General features: G+C 45.0%; 1 protein-coding gene across 1 annotated transcript in view; it reads right to left on the bottom strand.

The window, feature by feature from the left end:
• Positions 1 to 18,403, bottom strand: part of NOX3 (NADPH oxidase 3) — a 474,423-nt gene that overhangs the window by 76,609 nt on the left and 379,411 nt on the right. Inside the window, exon 10 of the mRNA XM_073673353.1 lies at positions 2,173 to 2,319. Coding sequence (XP_073529454.1) covers positions 2,173 to 2,319 — 147 coding nt within the window. The remainder of the gene's footprint in view (positions 1 to 2,172; positions 2,320 to 18,403) is intronic.

Raw genomic sequence — 18,403 nt, forward strand, 5'->3', positions numbered from 1 at the left:
GAGTGTTCATTCTGGATGCATCTGATCATGTCTCACACACCACATGGCCAGATAAGGTAGTAAAATGTTAAAATTACATTTACGGGTGAATTTATTTTTCCCTGTTGAAAGAAATGCAAAAGTGCAAAAACGCAGAAAAACACTACGTGTGAACATAGCCCAAGGTGTGGAGGAGCATTTTTGTTTTTGGTTATTTATTTTGCCTTATATACAAATAATTACCCTGGAAAGAATGGTTCTTAACATTTTTTTCCAGGAAAATCCATTTTAGCTTTGTTTTTGTATGTTTTATTGTCAGTCCGTAAAAGTGGCGTAATACTCTGACAACATTGTTCACAGCAGTGACCTGGAATTCAGAGATGCTTCCAGAGGTCTTCTCCATGCTGTTCCCGTGTCATTTCAGCACTATTTACATTGATTTGACCAATTTTTAGGGCCTCTCCATACCTCAGTGGGGGAAGGCAGCCGGAAAAATGCTGGGGTTTCCCATTGAATTATATTGGGCTAGTTTCTCGGGTTGACCACCCGAGCATTACGATTTACTCGACCTGATTAACGAGTACCCGAGCATTTTAGTGCTCGCTCATCACTAATGTTAACCTATTCTGTGAAAAGATTTCGATCAGACAGGTATGTCAAAATGACTATAAGGATTTTCCACAGCTAATATATTTTCACATCCAGGGGTCATAAAATGGATATCTACCCAGATGATACATGGTTCAAATGTGGTGACCCCCTCCCCCAGCAGGTAGTACGCACTGATTGTTGTCATGTAAGGTATTAAGAGAATACTGGCTGAGGATTATGAACTTTGTTTTAAAATACTTGGCTACCTCTATGCCCCATGATATATTCTGGGGCTTGTTTGTCTGGATAGATCACAATAAATACAGACAAAGGCTCTAAAAAAAACTTCTACATTTAGTATCAGCAACTGCAAAACAAGCGATCCTCCAAACTTGGGTTACCCACAAAGCTCCACCACATAAATTATTTCTAGAAAAATTAACTTTTCTATTTCGTATGGATTGGGTGGAAGCATCTATGGTTAAAGAACCAAGACTAAAAAAAGTTTTTTTCAGTACATAAAAAAGTTTTATTGCTATTCTGCCCTCTAAAATCAAGATACACTTCTGTAACACAACCAGATACCTGTATGTGCCGGTAGGTAGAGGCCTGTCAATCAAGGGCAGCCGGCTGGGAGAAGCCATACGAGACCTGCCTGCCCAACTAATTTCCAGTGCAGATCTGTCCCAAGTGGCTTTTGAAGTAAGTTTTTCTCTCAAAACTGCAGCATTTCAGAGTAATAACATACCTAGCTGAGATCATACAACCATTGTCTGTTACATGCTGTCCGTGGATAGGGCAGCATGTATCAGCTGTCAGGTTCCCTTTAAGTTGTTTTATTCATAGCAAGAATAGTGTTCTGCGGGTTTGTTGTTCCTGTAAATACACCTGGACCTCAACTTTGATGCCAAGTTTAGTCAATGGGACCTATTAGGATTTGGTGAGACATTTTGGAAAATAGATCCATGGCTCCATTTAGAACAGAACCTTACAATTTCTTCACTATTTAGAATCAGAGCAGATATTTTGTGCCAAGTTTTTAACACTTGCTGACGCTGGATGTTACATTTAGTACATTTTAGACACTTCTGTATAAAATTACACTAATTAATGGTTAAAATTCTTTAAGAACATTTTTGTGCGAAGATTTTGGTGCACATTGGTGCATCTTAAACATTGCCCTTTTTTTGCTAAATCACATTCCCTTTCAAATGTATACATCCAGAATTCTGTGCAAAATTCAGAATGATCCATAGCAATTTCTTCTACTTATTATAACCCAGCGACACCTTGATTTGTTTTGCAGAGCAAGCTGCTCTAACCTGGGAGGCAGGTTGATGAAACTTTTATGCATATTCCTCATTTTAATGCAATGGGACACTTCCCTAAATAAAATTAGCACCTCTAATCCATTGTGTCACTCTGCCCATATGACATGGATTGTAATATACGAACATGGATCTCCAAATTTTTATCTCATTATTTAGTTCTTCTAATTTTTCCTTCTTTTTTTTAATTTTACTAGCTTGTTATGTTGCCAATTGTAATTTCTTCTTATTAATATTTATACAGTTAAATTTTTCACAGAAAATGGTACTTAACCTGGTCCTCATCCCAGCCAGTGAGAAATAGATGATAACTAAGAAAGTCTGTTTTGCCTTGCTCTGACATTTGTTCTTCCAGGGAGATAAGAAGATCAGCAAACCATTCAAATGAATGAGTGTCCCGGCAAAGCCAATAAAAATATACCTAAGACACAAAATCAAGTTTAACATTTATCTGCATTAAATTATCCTCTACTATACTGTCATTGTGTGAGGGATTAAAAAATAATTTTAGTAAAATTCTGTACAACTATACAAAAAAATATACAAACAAAATTATCTATAATATAATCCTGGGAACGTACCTCTGTCCGAAGCCTTTATAGACTGCGCAAGCGTGACGCGCCTGCGCAGTCTGGACCCCACAGGGGAACGCATCCACATCCTAAACGAGGCTGAGAATTGTGGCCCAGGAGATCGCGGTATGCGTAAGCACTGAACGCATACCACGATCTCCGGCACAACAACTTAACTATCCGGGATTGCCGCAGGGTCTCTTCAGGCCAGGGGCCGGAGGCCGGGAGATGAATCCGCCATGAGAAACGGCGCATGTGCATAGCGAACTTCTCGCGCCGTTTTATTGAAGACACACTTGCAGTGTGTCTTCAACAAAATGACGCCGGAAAGCGCAGACTGCGCAGGCGCATATTCCAGCGTCACAATTCCACCCTCTCCTGCCATCATGGCCTTATTTAAATAATTTATGCCCACCAACAAAATGGCGCCGGACAGCGCGGTCTGCGCAGCAGCTGATTCCGATGCCACACTGCTCCCCCGCCCTCTCCTAATGTATGCCCACACTTCGTCGCCATTTTAAAGCCTTCTTCAAGATTTTTGCATCACATTAAAGCCTCCGGTCTAAGTCTTAAAACCAATATATATGTATATTTTCATAGTCCTGAAAATACAGAAAAATATTTAAATGAGAAGGTGTGTCCAAACTTTTGGTCTGTACTGTATATATAAAATACATCAGCAGAGCAATCCAGCAACAAAATACGTCAGCGGAGCAATCCAGCAACTTTTTACTGGATATATATAAAATACGTCAACGCAGCAACCCAGCCACTTTTTAGTGAATATATGTATAAAATACATCACGGACCAATCCAGCGACAACATACGTCAGCGGAGCAATCCAGCAACTTGTTAGTGAATATATATATATATATATATATAAAATACGTCAGCACAGCAATCCAGCAACTTTTTACTGAATATTTATATAAAATACGTCAGCACAGCAATCCAGCCACTTTTTACTGAATATTTATATAAAATACGTCAGCACAGCAATCCAGCAACTTTCTACTGAATATATATATATATAAAATACGTCAGTGGAGTAATCCAGCAACTTTTTAGTGAATATATATAAAATACGTCATAAGAAAATAATTTTGGTGAGTCCCAAATATAATTAAAATCCTCAATTTATTACAAAATAATTTAAAAGATCATACAAGTTGGGAATACATCTCAACGCGTTTCTGGCAAAAAGCCCTTAATCACTGAGATACAGATTCCTTATGATACATGGCATAAAAACAAATGGTAACCAACTGTTGATCAATAAACACATATGTTAACAATCAATCACATTTGAGAATAATTAGCATAATCACGAGGCTAAATCACAAGGAAAACCAGAAGGAGAGAAAAAAAAAACCTGCGTTCAAATCCTTAAGATTTAATATAGGTAAAGAGTATCATTTCTGTGGTTCATGCCGTTGGGGTATTTTGTATCAAGTTTAATGATCCAAACTAATTCTCTTAGGAGGAGTTTTTTCCTCCAATCCCCTCCTCTATTAGGAATATCCACTTTTTCTAGCCTATAGAATGAAAAATTGTTTCATTCCCCTTTATGTCTCAATACAAAATGCTTGAGTTTGCAATGTATACTAGCACATCGTACATTTGGAACATGCACATTTAAAAAAACCTTTACAACTTAACCAGGTTTTTTATCACTTTTTTGTGGCATGTATAAACTTGGGGAAAGAGTAGCACCTATTGATTTCCCTTTTCTCGACACACATACTAATCCATTTTTCAGGATTTTATTTAAGTCCCGATCTTGGAATAATACAGGGACATATCTGTTTATAATATTTTTTATTTCCTGAAATTGGCAATTATATGGGGTACTGAAGATGTTTTTTTTGTACATATTATTTGATTTTATTGTTATTGGTATCTGGTTGTTATTAATACCATCATCTCTGTTGTCTAAATGAGTATTTCTTACAAGAACTTTTTTAATGCTGAATCAATATGTTTTTTCTTACACCCCCTTTCCATTAATCTAGATGTTGCTACTAGAGATGAGCGGTGTTCGACTAGAACTGTTCGCCAATCTCAAATTCGAGCTGTTTTGGGCGGTGTTCGAGTTGTTCGACGAACCCGAACGATTTGCAAAAAATTCGGCTGTTCGAGGTTATGTTCGATAACTGTTCGTGCACCAAAAGCGTGTCCTGCATGTCTGGCGCTATTTAGAGCACCAATCATGCAGGGATTGTCTGCCACTCACTGTAATGCCACAGCCATGGTGGTTGTGGCATTACAGTGATTGCCCAAATCGATGGGAACAGTGCTCACAGTGAAACATGAAAAGCCGGCAATTCAGCAGCGGCGTACACCGGTACCCGACAATTTAGAACCGAAAGAATAGAGCTTCACACATAGATTAGATAGTTATAAACATGTCAGCCACATATATACGAAGTACAGTGAAAGTGCTGCTTACTGTACTTGTCATTTAGCGTAAAGGATTTATCAAAAAAAATAATAGTATTTTCATGCACCGTCTCTTTAAAAAAGCCGGCCGGCAATTCAGCAGCGGTACCCGACAATTTATAACAGACAGAATAGAGCTTCACACATAGATTAGATAGATAGAAACATGTCAGTCACATATATATGAAGTACAGTGATAGTGTTGGTTACTGTACTTGTCATTTAGTATTAAAATAAAGGATTTATTATTAAAAAAATTGGCGTGGGGTTCCCCTTAATTTTAGGCTCTAGCGGAGGTTAAGCAGACGGCTGGGGCAGATGTTTGAAGCCTGGGAAGGGGGTAATACCCACGGAGCTTCCCAGGCTACTAATATCAGCCCCCAGCTGAATACATAGCCTTTACTAGCTATTAAAATGGGGGACCCCCCAAAAAAAATGACGTGGGGTCCCCCCTAATTTAATAGCTAGCAAAGGCTAGGCAGACAGCTGGGGGCTGATATTAATAGCCCAGGAAGGGAGCCATGAATATTGGCCCCCTCCCAGGCTAGAAACACCAGCCGTCAGCCGCCCCAGAAATGGCGCATTCATAGGATGCGCCAATTCTGGCACTTAGCCTCGCTCTTCCACGCTGCTCTGGTGCGGTGGCAGGGGGTAATAGGGTTGGGGTTGATGTCAGCTTATAATGCCAGCTGACATCAAGCCCAGGTTAGTAATGGAGAGGCGTCTATAAGACACCCCCATTACTAACCCCATAGTCAAAGTTAAAAAAAACACAAACACCCAGAATAAAGTCCTTTAATTGAAATAAAGACACAATCCTTTATTGTTCTAAATTAAACCATACTTACCGTCACGCCCATTCCAGCTGAAGCCAACGATCTCCTGCAATAAAAGAAAAATAATAAAGCAACCTCATCCTTACCTTTCCATGGTTCCCACGACAGCTTCAGCTCTGCTACATCGAGATGACAGGCTGGACCGCAGCAGAACGCTGCCATCCAGCCTGTCATCCCGCAGACACTGAGAAGCGCAGGCTTGCTTGCGCTGCTCAGCGTCTCTCTGTGACGACATCCAGATGAGCCGAGTTCATGTCCAATGAACTCGGCTCACCTCATGCACGTCACTGACAGCGTGGGAAAATTCTCACGCTGAAGCGGTGAGTGCAGGAGAATTCTCCCACGCTGTCAGTGACGTGCATAAGGTGAGCTCATGTCCAATGAACTCAGCTCACCTCCTGCACGTCACTGACAGCGTGGGAGAATTCTCCTGCACTCAGCGCTTCAGCGTGAGAATTCTCCCACGCTGAAGCGCTGAGTGCAGGAGAATTTTCCCACGCTGTCAGTGACGTGCATAAGGTGAGCTCATGTCCAATGAACTCAGCTCACCTCCTGCACGTCACTGACAGCGTGGGAGAATTCTCCTGCACTCAGCGCTTCAGTGTGAGAATTCTCCCACGCTGAAGCGCTGACTGCAGGAGAATTTTCCCACGCTGTCAGTGACGTGCATGAAGTGAGCCGAGTTCATTGGACATTAACTCGGCTCATCTGGATGCCCTCACAGAGAGACACTGTGGAGCGCAAGCAAGCCTGCGCTTCTCAGTGTCTGCGGGATGACAGGCTGGATGGCAGTGTTCTGCTGCGGTCCAGCCTGTCATCTCGATGTAGCAGAGCTGAAGCTGTCATGGGAACCATGGAAAGGTAAGGATGATGTTGCTTTATTATTTTTCTTTTATTTCAGGAGATCGTTGGCTTCAGCTGGAATGGGCGTGATGGTAAGTATGGTTTAATTTAGAACAATAAAGAATTGTGTGTTTATTTCAATTAAAGGACTTTTTTCTGGGTGTTGTGTTTTTTTTAAATACTTTACTAGAAATTCATGGTGGTCATGTCTAATATTGGCGTGACCCCATGAATTTCGGGCTTAGGGCCAGCTGATAATGCCAAGCTGGCCCTAACCCCTTTATTACCCAGTGAGCCACCGCATCAGGGCCCTGGATGAGTTGGGTACAGCGCCAGAAGATGGCGCTTCTATGAACGCGCCATTTTCCGGGGTGGCTGCGGACTGCAATTTGCAGCGGGGGTGGCCCAGAAAGCTTGGGCCTCCCTGCGCTGCGGATTCCAGCCCCCAGCTGCCTAGTTTACCTGGCTGGACACAAAAACAGGGCGAAGCCCCACGTCAATTTTCTTTAAATTATTTCATGAAATAATTAAGAAAAAAAGGGCTTCCCTATATTGTTGTGTCCGGCCAGGTACAAATAGGCAGCTGGTGGTTGGGGGCAGCCCGTTCCTGCCTGCTGTACCTGGCTGGACACAAATATAGTGCGAAGCCCCACGTCAATTTTTTTTAAATTATTTCATGAATTTCCTGAAATAATTTAAAAAAATTGAAGTGGGGCTTCACACTATATTTGTGTCCAGCCAGGTACAGCAGGCAGGAACGGGCTGCCCCCATCCACCAGCTGCCTATTTGTACCTGGCCGGACACAACAATATAGGGAAGCGCTTTTTTTCTTAATTATTTCATGAATTTCATGAAATAATTAAAAAAAATTGAAGTGGGGCTTCGCACTATATTTGTGTCCAGCCAGGTACAGCAGGCAGGAACGGGCTGCCCCCATCCACCAGCTGCCTATTTGTACCTGGCCGGACACAACAATATAGGGAAGCCCTTTTTTTCTTAATTATTTCATGAATTTCATGAAATAATTAAAAAAAATTGAAGTGGGGCTTCGCACTATATTTGTGTCCAGCCAGGTACAGCAGGCAGGAACGGGCTGCCCCCAACCACCAGCTGCCTATTTGTACCTAGCCGGACACAACAATATAGGGAAGGCCTTTTTTTCTTAATTATTTCATGAATTTCATGAAATAATTAAAAAAAAAGTACGTGGGGCTTCGCCCTATTTTTGTGTCCAGCCAGGTACAGCTAGGCAGCTGGGGGCTGGAATCTGCAGCGCAGGGAGGCCCAAGCTTTCTGGGCCCCCCCCCCGCTACAAATTGCAGTCCGCAGCCACCCCGGAAAATGGCGCGTTCATAGAAGCGCCATCTTCTGGCGCTGTACCCAACTCATCCAGGGCCCTGGTGCGGTGGCTCACTGGGTAATAAACATCATCCAAATATCTAACATATAGTTCAATGTCATTTTTAAAAGGATTTTTGTCTGTGAAAATAGTGCTTTCTTCCCACCATGATACAAAAAGTACAGCTAAAGATGGGGAGAAACATGAGCCCATTGGGCAACCTTTGATTTGGAAATAATATTTGTGTAGCCCAGGGGATGGGGATGACTCGGCGCCCGGGCCTTGTTGTGGCCTGACTCTGGGGGGATGTCGCGGTGGTCGGCTCCCGGGCCCGTACCCTGGGCCTCTCTTTTAAAAGGTTGGATGATTATGTTAGTTAGTTCGTGACGCCACCTGCGGTGTCTGGTGAGGATCACCAGTGCTGCGGCAGCCCACTGAGGCCGGTGTTAAGGCAGCTTGCGTGGTATAGCTCCCCACAGGTGGAGCTAGGCCTCAGGGAAGCGGGGAAGAAAGGATGCAGGACAGATGGGACCCAGCCGGGTCAGAGCAAGAACAGGGACAGACACGATAGTCACAGGCACATCCCAGAGCAGTGCAGGGTGAAGGGTGCATATCAGGATCCTCCCCAGTGAGTGGGTATAGAGCCTCTTGTTTCTTGCCTTTGTGTAGTAAGTTTCTGACCTGCCTGGAGCTAGGCCTAACTTGGTTTCTGTTCTGCACCGGCTGACTTTGTGGTAGGGCCTTCTCTTGGAGTACGTGCTCCCAGCTTGCGGGGCCTCCGAGACTCCTGGCTCTGGTACATATCAGCTCTTGGGTGATCCTGGGACTTGAAGTCTTCCAGGGGTCTCCAGTTGTCTCTACAGGGGGGTATACGGCCCTGTAGATGCGGACCCGGTGTCCGGTATATGTTTTCTGGGGTGAGCTTGAACAGCTCCTCTGACCCCAATTCTGCTCACTCCTCTAGACTTCGGCCTACTCAGGCCCTCACTAGGCTATACACACTGGCAGCTAGCTGGCTGCTTCTTCTGCCGATCTTATGGCGTTGGCACACCTTAAGCTCTAACTGAGCTACATGAATCTAGCTAGCAGAAGCCTCGTGCGCCACTGCTGAACTATTAGCTGAGTTCTCTAAACTAGACTGAGCTCCACTGCAGACTGACCTCTCTCAGGCTTCTCTACTGCAGGAACTCTTCAGAGGAACTGAACTGCCTAGCTCCACCTTCCCTACTTATATCCCTAACGGGCTTTCTCTGGTGGTCTGAGGTGGAAGGTGGAGGTGGGTGTGTGCTGTGGCGGCCTCTTGTGGAGGAATCCTTTAATGCACCCTTCCAGGATCTGTGGTGCCTAGCGCAGCTGGGCGTCACATATTCTTCATTGAACATAAAAAAATACACCAGCGCAGCAATCCAGCAACTTTTTAGTGAATATATATCTAAACTACGTCAGCACAACAATGCAGCAACTTTTTAGTGAATATATATATAAAATACATCAGCAAAGCAATCCAGACACTTTTTAGTCAATATATATTGTGGTGCAGCGGCATTGCTATAATGATCTAGTATGTCTGTTTATGCTATTTTCTTCCCCCTCAGATGACTGGTCACATGACTGTGACATAGCTCAGGTCCTGTGCGCACAGAATGTCTGTCTGATCACATGACTGTGACATCAGCACGGTCCTGTCTGTGTGTGTGTGTGTGCTACAGGATATATAAACCCTGAGTGATTTGTGACAGGTGTGTTCCTGTGTTGGGAGTTCCAGTGTTGGGAGTTCCTGTGTGAGGTGTTCCCGTGTGGACACCGGGTGAGAGGCATAAGGCTATTCCCTGTGTGTGGAGGGAACACCGCTCGTGTGAGGCCTGGTGAGGCCTGGTGGACTCCTGGAGGGTGAAGCCTGGATCGCTGAGAGTGTGAACGTGATGCCAGTAAGCCTTGGAGTGCCAGAGGCTGGAATGTAAATGCCCTGGAGGACAGAGCCTGGATCTGTGTGTGAGAGATGCCAGTGGTCTTGGACGGGATAAGGTCAGGAGACCACGTGTGGTAAGCCTTAAAGCCACAGTGGTGGAAAACCTAATGGACTGAGACAGCTAAAACCGACAAAGGTAATACTCTTTGTGTTATAGACATTTACATGGACATTGCTTTATTATTACCTTGCGGAAGGCAGTAACTAGAGCTAGGTGGGCCGGTCTGCCACTTGGCTCGTGAACATTGTATATATGTGTGTCGGCGTGCCACTGAGTTGGACCCGGTCATATGCGGTTTATGATGAGATAATAAACCCATAAATTGAGAAATACCGGAAGGACATTGCTGGTGTGCATTATTTGACACAGCGAAGCGAGTATCCCCCAGGATGATGACAAGCGCTGCCTTACAATATATAAAATATGTCAGTGGAGCAGTCCAGCAACTTTCTACTGAATATATATATAAAATACGTCAGCGGAGCAATCCAGCAACTTTCTACTATATATATTTATAAAATACGTCAGCGGAGCAACCCAGCAACTTTCTACTGAATATATATATAAAATACGTCAGCGGAGCAATCCAGCAACTTTTTACTGAATATATATAAATAACTCAACACAGCAATCCAGCCACTTTTTAGTCAATATATATATAAAAAACGTCAGCGGAGCACTCCAGTTACTTTTTACTTAATATACACTGCTCAAAAAAATAAAGGGAACACTTAAACAACAGAATATAACTCCTAGTAAATCAAACTTCTGTGAAATCAAACTGTCCTCTTAGGAAGCAACACTGATTGTCAATCAATTTCACATGCTGTTGTGCAAATGGAATAGACAATAGATGGAAATTATTGGCAATTATCAAGACACACTTAATAAAGTAGTGGTTCTGCAGGTGGGGACTACAGACCACATCTCAGTACCAATGCTTTCTGGCTGATGTTTTGGTCACTTTTGAATGTTGGTTGTGCTTTCACACTCGCGGTAGCATGAGACGGACTCTACAACCCACAGTAGTTGCTCAGGTACTGCAGCTCATCCAGGATGGCACATCAATGCGAGCTGCGGCAAGAGGGTTTGCTGTGTCTGTCAGTGTAGTGTCCAGAGTCTGGAGGTGCTACCAGGAGACAGGCCAGTACACCAGGAGACTTGGAGGGGGCCGTAGGAGGGCAACAACCCAAGAGCAGGTCCGCTACCTCCGCCTTTGTGCAAGGAGGAACAGGAGGAGCTCTGCCAGATCCCTGCAAAATGACCTCCAGCAGGCCACAAATGTGCATGTGTCTGCACAAACGGTTAGAAACCGTCTCCATGAGGGAGGTGTGAGGGCCCGATGTCCACAGATGGGGGTTGTGCTCACAGCCCAACACCGTGCAGGACGCTTGGCATTTGCCACAGAACACCAGGACAGGCAAAGTCGCCACTGGCCATTAGGTACCGAGATGAGATCCTCAGACTCCTTGAGAGACCATATGCTGGTGCTGTTGGCCCTGGGTTCCTCCTAATGCAGGACAATGCCAGACCTCATGTGGCTGGAGTATGTCAGCAGTTTCTGCAAGATGAAGGCATTGAAGCTATGGACTGGCCCGCCCGTTCCCCAGACCTGAATCCGATTGAGAACATCTGGGACATCATGTCTCGCTCCATCCACCAACGTCACGTTGCACCACAGACTGTCCAGGATTTGGCGGATGCTTTAGTCCAGGTCTGGAAGGAGATCCCACAGGAGAACATCCGCAACCTCATCAGGAGCATGCCCAGGCGTTGTAGGGGGGTCATACAGGCACGTGGAGGAGACATACAATACTGAGCCTCATTTTGACTTGTTTTAAGGACATTACATCAAAGTTGGATCAGCCTGTAGTGTGTTTTTCCACTTTAATTTTGGGGGTGACTCTAAATCCAGGCCTCCATTGGTTAATAAATTTGATTTCCATTGATGATTTTTGTGTGATTTTGTTGTCAGCACATTCAACTTTGTACAGAACAAAGTATTCATTGAGAATATTTCATTCATTCAGATATAGGATGTGTTATTTGAGTGTTCCCTTTATTTTTTTGAGCAGTGTTTATAAAATACGTCAGTGGAGCAATCCAGCAACTTTCTACTGAATATACAGTACAGACCAAAAGTTTGGGCACACCTTCTCATTTAAAGATTTTTCTGTATTTTCATGACTTTGAAAATTGTACATTCACACTGAAGGCATCAAAACTATGAATTAACACATGTGGAATTATATACTTAACAAAAAAGTGTGAAACAACTGAAAATATGTCTTATATTCTAGGTTCTTCAAAGTAGCCACCTTTTGCTTTGATGGCTGCTTTGCACACTCTTGGCATTCTCTTGATGAGCTTCAAGAGGTAGTCACCGGAAATGGTTTTCACTTCACAGGTGTGCCCTGTCAGGTTTAATAAGTAGTATTTCTTGCCTTATAAATGGGGTTGGGACCATCAGTTGTGTTGTGCAGAAGTCTGGTGGATACACAGCTGATAGTCCTACTGAATAGACTGTTAGAATTTGTATTATGGCAAGAAAAAAGCAGCTGAGTAAAGAAAAACGAGTGGCCATCATTACTTTAAGAAATGAAGGTCAGTCAGTGCGAAAAATTGGGCAAACTTTGAAAGTGTCCCCAAGTGCAGTTGCAAAAACCATTAAGGCTACAAAGAAACTGGCCCACATGAGGACTGCCCCAAGAAAGGAAGACCAAGAGTCACCTCTGCTTCTGATGATAAGTTTATCCGAGTCACCAGCCTCAGAAATCGCAGGTTAACAGCAGCTCAGATTAGAGACCAGGTCAATGCCACACAGAGTTTGTACTGTCCAGCTCTTTGTTTGAAAAGACTTTCTGCCATTTTGGGCATTACCTAATGTTATATGATTATTGTATTGTTGTACTTTGCTGCCATCTACTGGCCGTTGTTATTATACTGTATGTTATAACATGTATTATTCTTGTGTTTACCCACAACACCTTTCGGTCTGTAACTCCTCCTATCTCCTTCTCCTCACTTCCTTCTTCTTCATCACATCCATCTTGACTACACATGCTGCAGGACTGGAGAAAGGATTCTCTTGTTACCACTTTACCTGGCACTTCTAATACCTACAATTCCTACCCTTTCCTCATCCTTCACCTTCCCTCATCTCATCTCATCAAGAACTGTAAATAAATCTGTTGAATTCATCACTGCATCATCATTCCGGATTACCACGTGCAGTTCATGAGGAACAGAAACGCAGGTCAGTGAGTTGACGCTATATGCCATTGCTTATACAGGAGGCTGAAGTAGAAGCCCAATTAAAAAAGCAGGAGGCTCAAAGAAACAAGATGGAAGCCCAATTAAAAAAGCAGGAAGCCCAATTAAAAAAGCTGGAAGCTGAGATGGAAACTCAATTAAAAATACTCCAAGCAGAAAGGGAAGAAGCAGCAGCCCTCGCTAAACTGAAAGTCCTTGAACAAGCACTAAGTCAAGATGCTAATATGGACTGCTTTATTCCAGGTGAAATGGAGGACCCAGCTGATCGCACTACAGACTATGTGCTAAAACATTTACCATCTGTACCAGCGCCACCTCCAATCCACCACAAGGATGCACCCATAAGCCAAGAAATGTCACCACCTACTGCCGACAAGGTAACTTCCAGCACTAACCCACAATTTAGGCCGCAGCCAGCAGACCCTATAGAGACTAAACCACAACTTAACCCTCATGCCACATCATTCCGTCCTGGTCCGTCTCAGTCATATAAGCCAGAGAACTTACATTCCCCAGGGATACCACAAGTTAATCCTGCAACTATGACCGGGAGGTCGGACATGTCTGAATTCGCCAGATATATGATTCGCAGGGAGTTAATAAACATCACTCTCTCAAAGTTTGATGATTGTGCCAAAAATTATAGAGCCTGGAAATCGACCTTTCAAGCAGTTATCCAAGACCTTAATCTTACCGGCAAGGAACAACTAGATTTGCTTGTCAACTGGTTAGGTCCTGAATCAGCGGAGCGCATCAAGACAATAAGGGCAGTTCATGTGGACTATTCAGATGCAGGTCTTATTGCAGCATGGGAGAGACTGGAGCAAACCTACGGCATCTCAGAAGCCATAGAGTCTGCCTTATTTAAGAAACTGCAAGCCTTCCCAAAAATAACTAACAAGGACAATCGAAAACAGCAAGATCTGAGTGACCTGTTAAAGGAAATAGAATTGGCAAAATTAGACCCACGTCTTTCAGGACTGAGCTACCTTGATACTGCTCATGGCATGACTCCAGTAGTTCTCAAGTTGCAAAAGGGCATGCAGGATAAATGGGCAGACCACGGCTCATGGTATAAAAGGACAGCATAATGAGTCTTTTCCTCCCTTTTCCTATTTTTCCAGGTTCTTCAGTGATCAAGCTCGGAAGAAGAATGATCCCAGTTTTGACTTCACTGAACCTACTCCACCAAGGTTGTTCGTTGGATAGCAGATAATACTTCCATTCAGTTTGCCACTACCAACCTGTCTTCCACACGGTCCATTCTCAGTAGCCGTGAGTCTGGACCACATATTCCTCAACCTGATCCTCTTTCCTCCCACCATGGTGAGTTCCCGGAGACAAGTGATCCCACGATTGGACACTCAGAGGAGCTGTACACATTTCTATCTATCGATTCTGGCCACTGGCTCTGTCCACTTCAAGCGGAGCATGAGGAGATTGCATGTAACGATGCCCAAATATTTGAGCAGCTACGGTCACACGAAGGTGATGGTGGGAAAGTGCAATTACTGTCGCAAGAGGTGGATGATGATGAGTCCAAATTGTCAGAAAGTCATGAGGAGGCCCAGGGTGCGTATGTGGAACATGAGGTGGTGGATGATGAAGTCACCGATCACTGTTCCCCAAAACCTCAATACCAGGGAAAGTTGCCAGTCTAATTGTTACATCTTCCTGGCTCTTTTTAAAAGACTGTCTGGTTAACCCAAAAAAGGCCCTTTGCACCATCTGCCATACCAGCATCAGCAGGGGCAGCAAAACTATCAGCCTGACCACCAATAGCATGCTCAGGCACATGACAGCAAAACACCCGACTAGTTGGCCGAATGCCAGGGTCCAGGAACAGTGTCTACGGGTAACATCACTGCCTGTTCTACTGTTGTTTGTGCACGCCAATCCCCTGTCCATGATGCAGGCGAAGATGCCTACCACCCTGCACCTGTCATCGTACACTTGCAAGCATCACCTTCAGCAACCATGTCCATATCCTTGTCCCAGCGCAGCGCTCTGTTGTCTTTACCCCAGTCCTTGGAACACAAGGGCAAATATGCAGCCACCCACCCACAGGGCACTGTGCTAAACTGCCACATTTCCAGACTGCTTGCACTGAAAATATTGACTTTTAGGCTAGTGGAGACAGAAGCTTTCCGCAACCTCATGGCGGTGCATGTCCCTCGGTACTCGGTCCCCAGCTACCACTATTTCTCCCAGTGTTCCATCCCCGCCTTACACTAGCACATGTTCCAGAACATTACCAGTGCCCACACCAATGCAGTTACTGGGAAGGACTACCTAACCACTGGTACGCCGACAAGTTTTTGTGACCATGTACGATACATTTCACTGATGTCACACTGGGTGAATACTGTGGAAGCCGGGACCCAGTCGGACCCAGGGACGGAACACGTCCTACAGACGCCAAGGATTGCGGGCCCTGGTTCTATCAGGGTTGCCCTCACATTCTACAGCAGCTCCTGCACCTCATCCTCCTCATCAGCCTCCATCTCTGAAATGATTACATCAGTTCCAAGTAGTGATGAGCGAATATGTTCAAAATCCGATCTCAAATGATAAGTTCGACACGAATGTAGCACATTCGGATTCGTGCTCGGAAAGCCGAGCAAAATTTCTTAAATTCTGGAAAATTGGTAGCGAATTTACGTGGTTACTAGTGTTGAGAGAACATGCTCGACACTGCTCGGTACTCGCCCGAGCATCACGCTACTCGGGATGTTCGGCGAGCACCGAGCATTTCCGGGTTACTCGGACGGGAGCTCGGGTCTCCGCTCTGCATGTTTGAAGCTCTTTACAGAGCCAATGAACATGCAGGGATTGCCAGCCAGTCACTGTAATGCCGCAGCCATTAAAACCGGGTGCCGCCATCTTGGACACAGACGGCTGGGAACAGACAGTGTAGGGACAGCGCTGCTGATTTAGGGAGAGATATATACTGCAAAATAGTTAGTGTAGAGTCTGTAAAGGCTGCCAGATCAAACAAACAGTCCTTCTCAGGACTAATATCCATCCCAGATATCAGGCAGGCAGGAAGGCAGGCTGTATAGGAGACGCAGTGGTTATACCAGCAAATGCTGCATTACAGTCCTGTGTGCTCCTGTTGCTGAAATTGCTGGACTTAGCTCCAGGTCTCGGGGGCCAGGAAAAACCCTTTATTTTTTTCATCCAAATCCTCTTTTTTTTTCCTACTTCACACTGTACAAATACCCGTCTTATTAACCTTTTGGTGTCCCCCCCCCCCCCAAAAAAAAACAAACAAATTTTTCAGACACAAATATATCTGTTGAAAATAGTCTGGTGTAGGCTAGAGAAACAGAAGTGTGGTTTTGCAATTCCACGGTTCAAACCTCTGTATTATCCACTTTTGGGCCATTTGTATCTAAAAAAAACAGTTTGAGTGTGTCGCTCACTGTTCAGCCGCAAATATATATATTTAAAAAAGTCTGGTATACACCAGTAAATTATAACTGTGGTTTTGCTGTTCCACGGTAAAAAAGCTATATTATCCTGCTTTTGGCATTTTTTGCCGTAAAAAAAATAGTAATAGTGTCTCCCTGATTTTTCAGATTGTTTAAAAGAGTCGGGTGTAGGCCAGAGAAATAGAACTGTGGTTTTCCTCTTCCACGGTTCTAATCTACTTTTTACTACCCTTTTTCCATTGATAGTGCGAGTGTAAGCTATTTTACTTCCTTAAAATGGGCAAGGCGCGTGGCAAAGGACGTGGAAGTGGACATTCTGGTGATCGTGCGTGCAGAGGACGGGGCCGTGGCCAAGGTGAAAATGTGCCACAACCAACAGCCACATCTTCTCGCTCCCACTTCTTGACCGAATTACTAGGGAAGCACAGAACACAACCAGTATTGCGAACTGATCAGTGTGAACAGGTTATTAATTGGATAGCAGTTAATACTTCCAGTTACCTGGGCACAACCACCTCTGGTCTATCTTCCACACGGTCAACTCTTAGTAGCCGTGAGTCTCGACCACATACTCCTCCTCACCCTGATGCTCCTTCCTCCCACCATGCCGAGTGTCGTCAGACAGCAACTGATCCCACACTTGGACACTCTGAAGAGCTGTTCACTGGTCCATTTCCAGATTTGTGCCCCTCTCCTGCTCCGCTTGAAGTGGTGGAAGAGGAGATCCCATGTAGCGATGCCCAAATATTTGAACAGCCATGGCCACAGGAAGTCGATGCTGGCAATTTGTCACAAGAGGTGGACGATGACGAGACACAATTGCCAGGAAGTGAGGGGGAGGATCATGGTGCGGAAGTGGAAGAGGAGGAGGTGGTGGATGATCTAGTAACTGACCCAACGTAGCAGGAGGACATGCAGAGCGAGTCCAGCAGCACACAGGGTGAGGGAGGCAGAGTACCCCAACAGGCAGGAAGAAGCAGTGTGGTGGCCGCACACAGAAGGCAGGCAACAGTTCGAGGGATGTTGCCAGTACAACCTGTAGGTCTTCCAGAGTTTGGAATTTTTTTAAAGACTCTGCTGATAACCTCAAAAAGGCCATTTGTACCACCTGAAATGCCAGCATCAGCAGGGGTGACAAAACTACCAGCCTGACCACCACCAGCATGATCAGGCACATGGCAGAAAAGCACCTGACTTTATGGGGCGAACCCCAGGGTCCACGACCAGTGTCAGCGGGTGTCACCACTGCTTCTTCCTCTGTTGCGCGTGCAATAGAAACCCCTGTTGTGTGTGCAAGGCAGTCCCCTGTCCATACTGCATGCAAAGATGCCCCCTCCTCTCAGTCATCACTTGTTATGGCAGTTTCTCAAGAAACAGCATCAACGTCCACGTCCACGTCCCACCGCAGCGTACAATTGTCCATATCCCAGACCATTGAACGAAAGCGGAAATTCGCAGCTAACGCCCCACAGGCCACAGTCCTAAATTCACACATTTCACGACTGCTTGCGTTGTAAATGCTGCCTTTTAGGCTGGTGGAGACGGAATCCTTCCGCAACCTTATGGCGCAGTTACTGGGAGAGTCCACCTGACAACGGACACGTGGACAAGTGCTTGTGGCCAAGGACGGTACATCTCCCTGACGGCACACTGGGTAAACATAGTGGAAGTCGGGACCCAGTCGGACCTTGGGACGGAACACATCCTCCCCGCACCGAGGATTGCGGGCCCTATGTCAGTCAGAGTTGCCCCCACAGTGTACGGCTCCTGCGCATCATCCTCCTCCTCCTCCTCCAC

This window comes from Phyllobates terribilis, unplaced genomic scaffold (genome assembly GCF_046119375.1).
Source record: "Phyllobates terribilis strain yellow unplaced genomic scaffold, ASM4611937v1 Scaffold_3__8_contigs__length_932513732, whole genome shotgun sequence".
Taxonomy (NCBI): Eukaryota; Metazoa; Chordata; class Amphibia; order Anura; family Dendrobatidae; genus Phyllobates; species Phyllobates terribilis.